Source organism: Penicillium hispanicum, assembly GCF_028827665.1.
Source record: "Penicillium hispanicum strain IBT 35686 chromosome Unknown utg000001l_segment0_segment0, whole genome shotgun sequence".
NCBI classification, from domain to species: domain Eukaryota; kingdom Fungi; phylum Ascomycota; class Eurotiomycetes; order Eurotiales; family Aspergillaceae; genus Penicillium; species Penicillium hispanicum.
The window spans coordinates 1,200,314-1,215,266 of record NW_026623193.1 but is presented as its reverse complement, the minus strand read 5'-3'; the positions used below and the strand labels follow the sequence as shown (position 1 = coordinate 1,215,266).

At 50.8% G+C, this 14,953-nt stretch overlaps 6 protein-coding genes across 6 annotated transcripts; 3 read left to right on the top strand and 3 right to left on the bottom strand.

Moving 5' to 3' along the window:
- Positions 1-282: 282 nt before the first annotated feature.
- N7459_000502 (DNA-directed DNA polymerase zeta catalytic subunit REV3) lies at positions 283-5,361 on the bottom strand (the record flags this gene model as incomplete). The annotated part of the gene is made up of 2 exons (XM_056939687.1): positions 283-5,066; positions 5,127-5,361. The coding sequence occupies 2 exons, from the start codon at positions 5,359-5,361 to the stop codon at positions 283-285; spliced, it is 5,019 nt and encodes a 1,672-aa protein (XP_056803967.1).
- Positions 5,362-5,695: 334 nt separating this feature from the next.
- On the top strand, positions 5,696-7,105 carry slu7 (mRNA splicing protein SLU7; the record flags this gene model as incomplete). Its single annotated transcript, XM_056939686.1, has 1 exon — positions 5,696-7,105. The coding sequence occupies one exon, from the start codon at positions 5,696-5,698 to the stop codon at positions 7,103-7,105; it is 1,410 nt and encodes a 469-aa protein (XP_056803966.1).
- Positions 7,106-7,566: 461 nt separating this feature from the next.
- On the top strand, positions 7,567-8,194 carry N7459_000500 (60S ribosomal protein eL37; the record flags this gene model as incomplete). Its single annotated transcript, XM_056939685.1, has 4 exons — positions 7,567-7,570; positions 7,645-7,707; positions 7,871-7,942; positions 8,055-8,194. The coding sequence occupies 4 exons, from the start codon at positions 7,567-7,569 to the stop codon at positions 8,192-8,194; spliced, it is 279 nt and encodes a 92-aa protein (XP_056803965.1).
- A 542-nt stretch (positions 8,195-8,736) lies between these two features.
- On the bottom strand, positions 8,737-9,951 carry N7459_000499 (uncharacterized protein; the record flags this gene model as incomplete). Its single annotated transcript, XM_056939684.1, has 3 exons — positions 8,737-9,054; positions 9,114-9,575; positions 9,688-9,951. The coding sequence occupies 3 exons, from the start codon at positions 9,949-9,951 to the stop codon at positions 8,737-8,739; spliced, it is 1,044 nt and encodes a 347-aa protein (XP_056803964.1).
- Positions 9,952-11,015: 1,064 nt separating this feature from the next.
- Positions 11,016-13,362, top strand: N7459_000498 (putative C6 transcription factor (Gal4); the record flags this gene model as incomplete). Its single annotated transcript, XM_056939683.1, has 4 exons — positions 11,016-11,037; positions 11,269-11,565; positions 11,631-12,903; positions 12,969-13,362. 4 exons carry the CDS (start codon positions 11,016-11,018, stop codon positions 13,360-13,362), a joined length of 1,986 nt encoding a protein of 661 aa, XP_056803963.1.
- Positions 13,363-13,585: 223 nt separating this feature from the next.
- N7459_000497 (CIA30 family protein) lies at positions 13,586-14,403 on the bottom strand (the record flags this gene model as incomplete). Its single annotated transcript, XM_056939682.1, has 3 exons — positions 13,586-13,778; positions 13,842-14,294; positions 14,363-14,403. The coding sequence occupies 3 exons, from the start codon at positions 14,401-14,403 to the stop codon at positions 13,586-13,588; spliced, it is 687 nt and encodes a 228-aa protein (XP_056803962.1).
- Between the last annotated feature and the right edge of the window lie 550 nt (positions 14,404-14,953).

Sequence of the window (14,953 nt, the reverse complement as noted above, 5' to 3'; positions counted from 1 at the left end):
ATGAGAGCTCGGCATGTCGGGTGTACATTATCTGATCTGGCCGTTTGTTGTTACGGGGTTGCGAGGCCAGCTTGCAATTGTTTCTGTTAATGGAAAATGGAAAAGCCAAAAAAAAAAAAAAAGAAAAAGTAAGCTATCTGCAAATCGCCATGCGCCGGTCCAATTCCAGCCGTGTAGGGTATTTCCAACGCCAGGACAATGGCCCTTGAAAGTACCGCAAGTCCAAACTCCTCTTAACTAGATCAAACAATGTGCTTGTGAAACCATCAGAATTCATCACCATCACCAGTCCAACCCTTCGTCGCCCTTCTTCTCCAACAACTCCATCACAGGTTCCAGAACGGCCTTTGAATGTCGCCAATGAGCCACGTCTCGAGTTCGAGAATAGAAGACCGGACAATCCATGCTATCGCAACTGATATTGTCGCCGGCAGAAACGCCCATGCACGACCGACACACAGCTTCCAGATCAACAACCCGCTTCTCTGCCCGCTGCAGCCGCGAGACAACATCTAACAACGCGAGATGCGGGCGTTGGAGGCATGTGCCACAGACAGGAACAGCCACATCCGACAGTTTTTCTCTGCAGATTATACATGAAGACGAACGCATATACGACTCGAGTGTCTTTTTGGCCACCCCGAACTCCCGCTTCAAGGAAGACGATGTGTCGACGCGCCGGATCCGTTGCACCTTGGGCATCTCGTCATACCACTGGCGCACATTCGCGCCGACGAGGTTGAAGATCCGCTCTAGCGGTGGGATGAGGTTCTTGGTGATGTAGTATTCGGCGTCGAGTTCGAGCTGTGCATCGTGCAGGAGAGTCTCGGGTGCGACACACCGGTCAACCAGTCTTGAACCCGGGGCACCAGTGACAACCACATACGGGACACGTTCGCCGTATTGCGGTTCGAGACGGTGATCCTCGAGCATCCGCTTGGTGCTGATCATTGCGCCGGCTGGAAGCGTGCCCCGCTCACTGTATGTGCCGAGGCGGACCTCCCGAGCGAAACAAAAGTCCTGGATCGAGACACGGCCCTGCATGATCTTGCTGCATTGGCGCTGGAAATAGGACTTCACTTGGCTGAGATCGGCTGTGCGGAACAGCAGCTTTAGCGCTTTCTCCTCAATCTTTTGCTCTGCGGGCGTGCCGTCGCGACGCACGGTTTCGATTCCCTTTGCATCGAACTCGGGCTCGGTCTGGTGGCGGTGTTCATATTTGAATCCGACGTATCGTTTTTTGGCAAGGAGTACACAAGGGTGATAGACTTTCTCAAATTTGAGCTTCACGGGCCGCGGGTTCATCTCTGTCACGGCTTGCGCGATCTCCTCTCCGATGTCAAATGCTTGGTCCCGGGTTCGGCCCTTGAGGTAGATAAACAGACTGTCGGTGTCCCCGTAGACGACCTCTGCGCCCCATCGCTCTATGGAGTGGATAAAAGCGATGGCCTTTTCCAGGGTTTCCCGACCAGACTGAACGATGCTGTCTGCAATCTCGGAGCAAGGCATGCGGCCGGAAAATGAGGCTGAAGTATATCCATATGTGACATTTGCAATCAGTTTGAGCGCCAGTTGACGATTGTTCAGGAGGCGTTGTAGGATTTTGTCGTCTTTGTCGGCCTTCATACCCGTTTTGACCATCACTCGAGTCTCCAGAATTTCTGTAAGCATCTTGGCGAGCAGCGACTGCCGCACTTCCTGTTTCGCATACAACATGCCATTCGGTGCGATGTTTATCTTGTCTTTCAGCAACTCCAGCAGTCGTGGTTGGCGAGTGTAGTCCAAGAATCCCATCTTGTCGCGGCCACGCCAGGGATTTACCCTTCCCAAGAATGTCGAGTAGCAATAGTTGTACGCAATCATCACACTGGGGTAGAGCGACTGGAAGTCAAGAACCAATAGAGGGCTCGTGTAGAAATCACTCTGCGGTTCCATGACCAACGGTAGACACTCGAGAGCGTTTTGCTGTCCAACCTGCTTCCTGCTGGGTGACACAAGCAGAAAATTCTCCGGTTTGGCGATTCGAAACATCAGCGACTCAACCTTGAACTGAGAGCCCCGATAGTAGACGGAAGAAAAGTCTATTCCCAGTAGCCGAGCCTGCTCACTGGTTCGCGGGATCAATTCATTGGCTTCGAGGATTTCCAGGTTCAGCTGCACACGCGACGTGAAGTACTCAACAAGTTTCAGTATGTTACCAGGCTTTCTGCTTTGGTACCACGATGTCAGGTCCCGATGCGAGTAGTGAGGGATCCGACGGTGAAGCAAGTGAAACACAACATTTTCCACGGTGTATTGCAGTAGGTCGTTCAGCTCGCCTCGCATCGCGCGCCAGATATTAATGATATGTCGGCCTGTCACTTGAATTGACGAGGTGTGCTCAGAGCCCCAACGATCCTCCTCTTTCCCAAACCTTCCGTTTGACTGCGATTTTACTCGTGAGAGCTCGTCGCAAAGATCAAAATCATACTTTTTTCTGGCTCTTTCAATAATGTAGCCCCAGGAGCTGTTCTGGACTTCGTAACCAGTGATAATATCCGGGTCGTGATAACGCACAATGTCCACCAGTCGGTTGATCAAGTCGAGTTCAGTCGGCTCGTGTTCAACATCAATTCTAAGCACTTTAGTGATTTTGGCTTCGGGCTTTTCACCTTCGCCTTGGTAGATCATCCCAACATGAACGCCAGGCAAATGGCTGTTGACCTCAAGGTCGGTGTCTTCGGATTGAATGCACCAAAATATGCAAGAGATCTCATCCTCAGCAGGGTTTGCCGAAAGAACCCCACGGGTATTAACATGGACTTCCAAGCTCATCGTGCTCATATACTGAGTCTGATGTTCCACGCTGGTGGATTGACCTTTTTGAGAGTACTTGAAGCCATAGGGGTTTTGTTGCGTGGGACCTTCAATTTGTGATAGAATTTCAGGTTTATGCCGGGGCTCGGGGAGACTTGGCTTGATCATTGTCGCTTTGTGAGATGCATCAAGTTCCTCAAACCAGGCGATTACTTCTGCACGAGTAGGCGGAACAGGGGCAAACTCCCAAACTTTGGCTGTGCAGGCTTCTCGCAGCTGCTTGTCGGTCGTCTCTAGCCGTTCTCGGTCAATCGTAATTGGACAGTCTTCGCCAAACATAGCTGGCAAGGTGGCTGAAGGGTCGAATTCAGGAAGGTAGTGTATTGAGTTGCTTTCCAGTCGGAATTCTCGGCCAGCATATTGCCGGGGTCGCTCTGGGACATCCGTCTCATCACTATAATATGCTTGTTGGTAAACAACGGGGGGACGGCCATGTCCGTGCATGGTAGAGACAACTTCGTTTGTACTTGGAGCAGCGAGTCGGAAAAGGCACAAGGAACTTCGGGACGAGAAGTTGAACGACTCGCGAAGCTGGTTCTTGACTTCCTTGACATGGGGATCAAGCGCAGGAGACTCAGTTACAGTTGAAGAGGATCTCACCAACGAGGAAGATATGACCCCACTCCCATTCCCTGAGATACTTGTGGTCGAGCCAGAGGGAAATGAACTGGGCAAGGGCTGAGAGGATTCTAAGTCTTTCCTTGACGAACGTGTGTCATCTTGGCTGAATCGCATAACAGTCAATGGGTCATTAGGGTCCTTCACCACCGGAAAATTCAATCTGCTGTTGGGCAGTGGCTCCTTAGGGCGAATTGTTCTTTGCGAAGAAGATGACTTCGGTGCAGATGACATAGCTTCGATATGTTGGCTTGGCTGACTTCGAATTTGCTCTCTCATTTCGCCTTCAACAGACTTGTCGTCTTTCGCCGGAGCAGGTTGCACAGCCGGTAAATTAGCCTCACTCCAGAATCTCGGCTTTTTGATGGGCGGTGGGGCGTCATGGGAATTTCCATCATTTGCTCGTTTGAGAATGTTGCTGTCCTCTCGGATGCCGTTTAGCGATGGGTGAGAGTTGTTCACTCCGGCAGAGCCTCGAGGCGCGGCAGCATCAGGCTGAAGGAAATCATCGAATACCCCATCGTAGAAACTCTCCTCAAGTCCATCGTATTTTGAAGACCTTGATTCCTCTTGTGATGTCTCGTATGGTCGTTCAAACTCCAGTGTATCCTGGTTATCCGTTTGGGAGGAAAGTGCAAGATTCTCATCCACAGTAACTTGGTTCGCTTCATGAGGGGCCTGTGGATGGTAGAGGTCTTCGGTCGAATCTGTCAACGTATAGAAATCTTCCACGCTGCTCAATGCTGTCTTGATATTTTCTGCATGCTGGTCTGTGTCGAGTATATCTTCGAATGAGGCATCTCTACCGTCATCCTCGCATTTCTCGTTTTCAGCGGTTCGAAGGGCCAGCTCGTAAAATTCATCTTCGTGTACCCATCCACCCCTGGATTGATTCCTTGGGTCAGCAGACATTGACACTAGATCTTCTTCGGTAAAGGGACTGTTTCCAGGTTCGGTGATTCCCATCCGTTTCTTGCGCCTACGAGTCTCATCTTGCCATAGACCTGCCACACTAGGAACCAGGCGCTCGTTGAAGGCGACGGGTCTCAAGAACTCTCCAAAATCATGGTGCAGAGGGCGCTCCTTGACATTGGATCGATTGAGGATATCTTGTACGCAAATATCTGCTTCCAATGGGCAATGACTCTGTTTCTGGAGAGCTGGATCATCCAATATACTCTCAGGCCGAACAGTGCGATCATGCCAGCGGTGGTCCGGGTTGTCAATTTCCAGATATTCCGGCACCGGGCCTCGAAACTGTACTCTGGCACAATCCATGTATTCACACCCGTACAAGTTGTAGTCGCACATCCATTGCGGGACGTAGTTTAAGTGGGCTTCGTAGGGTTGTAATGGCCGTTTCATTATCGCTCCCTGGTGTAATAGATCCGCTAGCCGAACGATGTGGAAGGGGTTGAGAAGATAAATCTTGAAGAAAAATCGATAGCCGACATGGTAGCCATAGAACGGGATCCCTTTCACAAGGGTGATATGCGCGACATATGCGGTCTTCCTGTCATAGGCATTTCGGCGATAACTGACAGCTAGAGCATGATCGATTGAGAGATGAAGAGTACGCCTGGCCGAACTCACTATGGTAAGCTTATTAGTGACGTCCTAGCAAATAATCAAGGGGTCCAAGCTATACTCACCTACTTCAGGCGCCAACGACCCATTGTATTCGATGTACATATAAGGAAATGCACCATGTACATGAACGCACACTCTCTGGCCAGTCTCAGTCGCCCCAAATACTCGAATAACGGGCACCCTGGGCCGGTAGTTCTTTTCAGACGCTCCATCCTGTAAGGGCAGTGGAGGATCTAGCTCCGACGCGATCGCCTGGTAATGATCGATGCAGTTGAGGCGCACGCGAAAAGGCTCCATGGATCCGGTATGGGTGAACCAGGAACATCTGCGACATCGCGGAGAACGGGCCGGTCAGACTATGTCATAAGGGAGATGTGGTTGAAATATTTGCTCCGGCATCGACGCGCGCCCGTCATTTGAAGATCCCGAATTATGCGCCGCATTGACAAACGCGCGCCGGACACCTGGTCACGTGGTTCTCCAACCCAGGCCGAGCGCGGACTTTTCCCTTCGATCTCACCTCACCTTCCCCAGACTTGCGGGGTCACTGGAAGTTTTCCCTGTGCTTTACTTCTCCCCATTCACACATAAAGTATCAGTATTACTGTCCCTGCAGGAGGCTGATTTCACCATGTCACGCAAGCCAGCGGCCGACGTGGCGTCCAAGGAACGCAACGAATACATCCCATCTTTCATCTCGAAGAAGCCGTTTTACATCGACGACGAAACTGGGAATGATTACCTCGAACATCAACGTCTACAAAAGAAAACAGAAGACCAGAAATGGTACGATCGGGGAAAGCGCGCAGGTCCTGCCGTGACCAAGTACCGAAAAGGTGCATGCGAAAACTGCGGCGCAATGACACACAAGACAAAAGAATGTCTCAGTCGACCTCGGAAGCAGGGTGCTCGTTGGACAGGCAAGAATATTGAAGCCGATGAGGTGATCCAGAAGGTTGATCTTGGGTGGGATGCTAAGAGAGATCGGTGGAACGGCTACGATGCTGGTGAATACCGCCGGGTGGTGGAGGAGTATGAAGAACTGGAGTCTATGAAGCGGGCAGCAAAGGAAGGGGCAGATCTTGAAAGACTTCAAAACGGAGATGGTGAAGATATCCAAGAGGAAGACATCCGCTACGCCGAGGAATCCGACATGGGCCGACAACAAAGCACCGCAACTCGCAACCTACGCATCCGAGAAGATACCGCCAAGTATCTTCTTAACCTTGATCTCGACTCTGCCAAATACGATCCGAAAACACGACGAATGGTGGACATGGGCGCCCAGGAAGATCAGGCCTCTGCACTGGTTGCAGAGGAGAACTTTGTTCGTGCGTCCGGTGATGCTGCAGAATTTGAAAAGGCTCAGCAGTATGCCTGGGAATCTCAGGAGAAGGGCAGGCCCCAAATCCACCTTCAAGCCAACCCAACATCTGGAGAGGTGCTTCGAAAGAAGGAAAAGGAGGACTCCGAGTCCAAACGTCAAGCCCAACGCAAAGCGCTCTTGGAGAAATACGGAGGTGGCGAGCATCTACAACCGACGCCATTGCGAGACACCATGGTTGTCGAGAACGAGCGATTCGTGGAGTATGATGAATCCGGTGCGATCAAGGGCGCGCCCAAAAAGGCCACTAAATCCAAGTACCCTGAAGACATTTTGATCAACAATCACACTTCAGTCTGGGGCAGTTGGTGGCATGAGTTCAAATGGGGCTATGCATGCTGTTTCTCGACGGTCAAGAATAGTTACTGCACTGGTGAGGATGGGAAGAAGGCATTTGAAGAAGAGGGCAACATGTTGTTGCTCCCCGAAGCTGATGCCTACGACGAGGAACCCTCTGGAAATGCTGAAAATACCGACCACTCACGCGAACCCGAGTCCGCAGGCGGCCAGGGTCAGCAGCAAGAATCTGGGGCGAATGCGAAGAAGCGGACACTACAAGAATTACAAACAGGGATCACAGAGGAGGAAATGGAGTCATACAAACGGAGCCGCTTGGCTGCTGATGATCCGATGGCAAAATTCATTGGGAAGGAGTGATCATCTGTATTGTTTAGACGTTGGCCTGTACCAAAATACCCCTTTTTATAATGCATGATCTGGATGATTACTTCGTTTCTTGTAATCTGTAAATCCTCCAAGTCCTAGTCTTTACCAAGTACTTATCAGACATTTTCCCTAATGCCAAAGCATCCTCATTGTATACCTACTGTATATGTCGATGCACATCACGTGTGCGTAATTGGCATGGTCCGGTAACGTCATGTGACTATTAGTCATGGTAGTCAGGGTTTGTGCCCTGGTCCCGTGACACGTCCACACCTCGCTTAGCCAACACATCACCACCCAACGGGAAGTTTAGATACGCCTAGCGACGACGACACCGACAACAGCCCTTCAACGGAATCGCCAGGTACGTCTGCATGCTGTTATTCTTTACTTGCAAAAGTATCACGCCCCTCTTGCTAACTCATTCTTCTCTTGCAGTTCCCTAATTCAAAATGAGTACGTCCCATGTCGAAACCTCGCATCGCGAAACTCCGCAACATCGAAGCCGTCCAGACTGACAATCACCACAGCCAAGGGTACCTCGAGCTTCGGCAAGCGCCACAACAAGACACACACCCTGTGCCGTCGTTGTGGTTAGTATTCCCATTCCCCAAACCCTTCGACAATCCACCCGGACCAAAATCGCGAAATTTCTCAACATGGAGTGATGGAGTTTGGCGACTACGGATATCGCGGGTGGAGTCGTCTCTTGTCAATGAGGACAATTGCTGATAGGACTTTTTCGTGCGACTACAGGCAAGCGGTCTTTCCACATCCAGAAGTCGACCTGCGCCAACTGCGGCTACCCTTCTGCTAAGACCCGCAAGTGTACGCATCCCCCTCCCTGAATTCCTGGTGGGCTATGGACATGGGCATCGAAATTAGGATATGCGTGCTGTTACGTTGGAACGATTCGGCTTACATTGTTTGTCTGCAACAGTCAACTGGGGTGAGAAGGCCAAGCGCCGCAAGACCACCGGCAGCGGCCGCATGCGCTCGCTGCGCGACGTTCACCGCCGCTTCCAGAACGGCTTCCAGACCGGTACCCCCAAGGGCGCCCGTGGCCCCGAGAGCCACTAAATTTTCCCGTTGTCCAATTCGGCGTCGCGTTTTCGTTCTCGGAGAGGCTGGAATAAGGAATGAGGGGTGACATCCTGGCATGACATGGCCTAGCATTGCGAGATAGTTTACTCGAAATGCAACTGGCAATTCCGAAATCTTAACGCTTTCCCGTGGAGTTGGTGTGCAATCGTCGATCCCGCCGTTTGTTTCTTGCCGTCGCAACGAGCTGAGACAAGAGAAGATGAGTCGGGATGGCGGGAAAAGTTTACGTTGGAATGTGTTTCTTGCGAGGGCAGAAGTGGCATAAAAATAAGGGAAAGCATGCATGAATTTCCTTTTTCTTCCTCGTTTATGGCTGGCGAGTATACCATGTCGTGACAGATACAAATGTGAAGATCACTCTCTTCCTAACACGCTCTGATCCGGCTTATTGAGCCCGAGGCAAAACAAAGCGGAAGCTTCTAAGGTTCATGGTTCTAATTTTTCCAGATTCGGAGGGTTTCCATTCTGATAGAACACCTGGGGTTGCGTTTTAGACTATGCGATCTATAATCCCGCACTCAGGATTCTCCGCGGCCAAAGACCCTGACTCCACCATCTCGCTGAATATAATACAGCAGTTCCTTCTCGTCCAGATTGTCGTCCACGCTGGCATTCATCCCACCACCTCGGCTGATCCGAAGCACCCCGCTCACATCCCTTGCGGCCCCTGTCTCTAGAGTGCGAAGCTGCATAACCGACCGAGCCCGATGCGCCAACCCGATAGCGAATGATGCATGCTCGGTTTCCACTGGTGTAGCAAATGTATGTCCCGAAGCGGATGTATTATGGATCAACGGCGAATCAGCCGCCAGCGTCAACAAGGTTGCATGTGCATTCTATCAAACAAGTGATCAGCGCGTTTTCGACTACATTGAACTTGATTCGAAGGACTTACCTGCTGTAGACCCATCACCCACTCTGCCATCTCGGTAGCTCCGATGCCCATACTTTGACCCGAAGCAGCAAGAAGGAAATCTGGCTGGTCAACGATGAGTAGTATCTCTTCGCCAGCCTCCATGGACGTTCTCAGTTGTGCGATGATGGTAGTGATTTCCTTCTCTAATGCATCCAAGGCCGTAACACCGTGGCCAGAGAAATGTAGCTTTTTTGCAACGCCCACCTCTGTCGCGCCGCCGCTTGCGGTATTGCCCTTTTCTGTTGGTGTAGCTGACGATGGTGACCTCCCAGGCACAGGACCGGGTTGCCGAAGTGGAAGCGTTGTGCGTGCCGGGCTTCCGGTATTGATAGGAGATGCACTGGGAGCAGTATTCACTGCTTGGGGAGCACTGAATAGTTCTGATAGACCATCGACAAATGCAAACTGTTTCTTGTCTGTCAGACGTTTAAGATCAAGGCCCTGTTCGTGAGGTTAGTATTCACGTATCAAATATCGTAGCAGGTAGAGATCCAAGACACGCCATGGCAACAGAACACGCCTTGGGGCTGGATCATAATATTTTCGGGCTTACCAGTCGCTTTGCTTCCGACCTCCAAAATTCCCAGCCCCGCAAGAAGCTCACCAGAACCACTTTCTTCTCGATGCCATTGTGCCCCTCCTCTAGGCCAATGGGGGCATTGGGGCTTGATTGAGTGCCGAGTGCCGCGTGTAGGAATCTCAAGACAAGCCAATTTGATGTTGCGCCCAGGATGGAGGTTATCAATGTAAGGGAGGACTCGGGTTGGAATGATAGATATGGGGTGAGGAGGGGCGGTAGTGGGGGTTGAGAAGGCATGATCGTGCCGCGACCTTCTCTGATCAAAAGCTGATCAAATGGCTTGAGACTGCAATGATTCCCTAGCGGTCTGAATATTTCAAATAGCTCTCTATCTCGCTCTGGTTGTCAGCGTGGTGTTGGTGACGGTGAGGAGGAAAAAATGTATGGGGCTTGTGATTGGACGCTTTCACATCCGTGCCAAGACTCCATAGATATCAGATCGAAGCATGTATAAGCAATAAATGATCGATGAATTAGTTTCAAATGAATGTCGTCGTGATTGGGCTCTTTACACATTTTTCATGGATTCCAATTGACTGGACTACACTTTGTGTATTCTTCTGGTAAAAAGCTAAGGATGCGATGCGCCTAAGCTAAATATATACCTGCATAGCTCCCTGCTGAAATTCCTTACAACATATTCAGGTCGACCATGAAACGCTAGACAGGACTTTCATACTTCATTGCAATGAATTTTATATGCCTCACCATTTCAAAACCCTGGATTGTATCAGCCAACTAAAGTACATCCTTCGCAATTGAACCTGCCTGATCCGGGAATACGAATCCTGCCTGAGGCATAAATGAGAGGTTTTCAGCACATCACATGACCGGCTTCCCCACCATCGAGGGGAGCGATAAAGGTGACATCTCATCCATCACATTGCAAACCTTGGAAGTGTCTAAGTGGACCAATGACTGCTCTAGCGCCGATCGTGAGTCGCTCGTGTCCCATTGCCCGAGACCACCGCCCTTCAACCACGCATATATAGGTACTCCGCGTACCTGGGCTTGTGTTATACATCGACTTGGCCCAAATCCCAAAGCGTCCCGCACCCATCGGATTGAGTAACCGACTGAGGAAGCTGGCTAACTGTCCCGAAAGATGACTCCCGTTGTGTGTCATGATCAGAGCGCATTAGAAATTCGATCTAAAAAAACTGAGCTGCCTCGATAAAGATGGCAAGCACTCGTGATTCCCATTCATTTGCTGTATGTATTGCTCATGTACCTCGACTGCGCATTGTGATGCATGGCCGACACCGTGATGGAGTTGAGACTGACCGAGAACAGTGCGATGAATGCCGCCTCCGCAAGTCGAGAGTACGTTGCCGCTAGAGATTCAACCCCGCAACCCGGTGGATGTATCGCTCATCTTTTCTTCTAGTGCTCAAAGGAGCGGCCAGTCTGTGTGCAATGCAGACAGTTGGGCAAGGAGTGCAAGTATAGTCCCAAGGTGACTAGAAGTCCTCTGACGCGGCAGTATGATTCAACCATCAACGAAGAGAATAGAACAAGACTGACATTAGCAAAGGCACTTGACTTATGTTGAAGATCGCTTGCATGCATTTGAAACAGCTTTGAGCAGACTGTTTCCTGGAGGTGACCTGGATGCCACCCTTCGTTCTCTTTTACAGAACCAAGAAGGTCCACCAAAGGCTCCTTCGTCCAAGTCGTCTTCGAGGCACTCGACCCCGGCAAGGCCGGAAGCAGACCGAACGGAGCCAGCTCCAGAAGCCTTGCCCCAGCAAGCCGATGGGTTTGACTGGGCCGAGAAGGAACTGACCCTTGGTGATCTGACTGATGGAATGGCCGCTTTATCCATCAAACCTGAAGGAGCTGGCTATTTCGGTATGTACTATGTCTTGAAAATGCATATTGTTTTGTTGTCACTGATGGCTTACAATTCCTTGTAGGAGCTTCATCAAGTGTTGTGCCCCTGAGAGCACTGTTTGACCATGGATTTGACTTGAACATCCCTGTCCGTTCAGCAAGATCTGGGGGTGTACCTCTCAAAGCTCAGCTTCTGGAAAGTGCACCCTCTGGTTTGATCGAACAAGCATTCATCGACGCCTATTTCCTCAACTATCATACGAGTTACCCATTTGTACACGAAGCAACCTTCAGGGCCCAATTCAATGACCCCTCTCTACGTCTTCATGGTACCGCATGGCAGATCCTACTAAATACCATCTTAGCTCTTGGCGCCTGGAGTATCGGCGACGACAGCTCAGATCTCGATATTACCTTTTACCAGGAAGCTAGGGGTTACCTCCAACAGGCGTCAGTCTTTGAGACCGGAAACTTAACGCTGGTCCAGGCATTGCTGTTACTGAGTAATTATGCCCAAAAGCGGAACAAGCCCAATACCGGTTGGAACTATCTTGGGCTCGCTGTTCGCATGGCCATGAGTCTAGGTCTCCATAAGGAGTTTCCTGGTTGGAAGATCAGTCTTCTTCAACGTGAAATCCGGCGCAGACTGTGGTGGGGTGTTTTCATGTTCGACAGTGGTGCAGCCAAAACCTTCGGCAGACCAATCCTGCTTCCTGAAGACAATGTCATGGACGCGAAGCAAGTTCTGAATATCCACGATGATGTACGTCGATATGCTAGTCTACGAATCCTCTCAAAGCGACTCGAGCTAACCCAATCTCTCCAGGCTCTGACTCCAGCAACAACAACGCTCCCTTCCGAGTCCCCTGGACCGACCCTTTACTCCGGTTTGATTGCACAAGCTCGCTTCCACCTCCTCACCAACACCGTTTATCAGCGTTTGATATCCAGCCCCAGCATTACCCCCGAAGAGACATTGAATCTCCAAAAGCCCATAGAGGAATGGTATGACAGCCTACCGTCCTACCTACATTATCCATTACAGCCTATTCCTGTGCACCCAGCCCAACCAGACCTGGACAATCTTGCGCTAGTTCGCAACCGCTTACTATGGCGGAATTGGAATCTTATCATTTTGATATATCGGCCAATTCTCCTTCGCTGGGCAGCTCGCCGCTGGGCACCACATGGAGGTAGCCCTGACGGATCCTCCGTCAGCTCTGAGAGCGGCAATGAAGATCCGTGCGAGACTGAATGCCGAATCCGATGTCTGCAGAACGCACGACTGACCATCGCTTCCATTTGCGACTATGTGGATAACCATATCTTCACAAGACTAGGAGCGTGGTATATGCTGTAAGTGTCTCCCCGTCTTCTTCGTTGAACTTGGAAGAAGGCATTTGTTTTAACACCAACGATAGCTACTTCCTTTTCCAAGCCGGCTTGATTCCAATTGTCTTTCTTATGACCGACCCTTCGAATCCAGATGCTCCCAGCTGGCTGCAGGACATCGAAACCACCAAGGCCCTTCTCAACCACCCTTCTTTGGGCAACAATCGTTTCGCCGCAAGATGTTGTGAAGTCATCAACCGGCTGCTGGGCCCCCCAGTGGGCGTGATGTCCAGCATGGCGGCGCAAAGCCAGCACCAGCAGCAAGCTCTATTTCAACAACCACCGCAGGGATTTATGCCCTTCCCAGAGCAGCTCTTTACTGACCCTGGCTTTGGCGGGAGTTTGTTCCCAGGGGAGCAACAGATGCCAACACATGGGGGTATGGACTTTTCCGAGTGGGTAAATTTCCCGCCTGCGGAGTGATTCTTCGTTTGTTTTGCACTTGTACAGGCATTCAGAATGGAGGGAAATGCCACAAAGCAAAGCACGGAACATTCGATGTTATTTACGGGGAAATCGGGCCCCTGTTCCGCAAGATAGTCATGTATACCATTCTCAATTTTCCAGCCTCAATGTTTCCAATGCGAAGCAGGTCAATGTCATAAATCATGCTTTTGTTTTCCTCCAGGTATGCAACGTAGAATCCTCAATGGCGGCGGAACCCGAGACATGAAGTCAGCCACCTAAACCACCCGCGCCTTTTGGCTTTCGATGCATCCATCTTGTCATTCACATACGCAGGATTCTCTTCGACGGGGTCATCCAGATAACGCTCTGTGCGCACAGCCGCAATCGACAAAATACTGAGCGAGAAAGCGCCCTCCTGATCACCAAAAAAACTAGAGATGCCAGTCAGCCCCCTACTAGAACCGAACCAGTCTCGCAGGGACAGCATAACATACCTTCTCACCATGATTCCAAACCGCCGGATATGCTCCAACTTCAATGGCTCAACATCACTCCGATCCTTGCCGCGGTATGTTGGCCTGAAATCACTCCACTTCACAAAGATCGACCCGTGCCCCTCAGCCCGGAAGTCATACTCCCAGCTCAGCGAGCTCCGCTCCCGACCGTCAGGGCGCTTGGGAAGAATCTCGTCCTTGAGCGTGAGGGTATAGACTTTGTTATCTGCGCGGTCAATGACCAGCTCAATACCATCGTACCCGGACAGATCCCAGCAGCGGTCTTCGCGCGTCGTGCGCTGCGAAGCAAACCCCGCACCGCCCAGGGCCGTTATGTCGAGGTTGCCATGGAATTTCGCGATCAGCGAGGACGAGGAGCAGGTGAGTTCTGAGTGGGAGGAGCCGCCACGCACGCGGTCGTCAGAGGAGGTCCAGTCGTCCGCGGACCAGGCACTTTGGTTGTCGGCATTCACGTCAATTCAATTTAAAAAAACGCATAGTAGCATCAATTCAGTACTCACCGGACGCCACCAAATAACGGAAGATGAGCTGTAGGGGCCATGCTGTTTCGAGTTTGGGTTATGTCAGGAATGGTACAGTAGAGGCGTTCGTCATCTCATTTGAGGCGATGACCTCACTGCCCCACATCGGCTCCGGCCAATGAAGAGACGTAGTTTCCAATTCCATAAAAGCTGTGTCGATGTGCTATGATGATTATCTACATGGTCTTCGAAGCCTATGTATTGCGAAAAGAGAGGCATTTTTGGTACATGTTTACTTCTACTAATTTAACTTGTTTCATCGGACCCCTGCAAAGTCCTCACACTCCTATCAGGAAGATACACATTGGCAAGAGGAAAAGTCTACCAAGGGAGTGCGTAAAGACTGCGAGAGGGTGAAATGAACCAACAATAATTTACATTGATATGATAGAAGTCGAGACAGGACTGCCAAATAAGGCAGATTACAAGCATCATGCAGATCTGTCTCGGCAGTGGGTATTCGTGAAGACAGATTACATGCCGATGGGATCAATAACCCAGCCTATTTGACGGAAGGTTTTGCAATCTTCACTTTTGGTTGCCACAAATGGTGCACAAAAATGGCCTGGA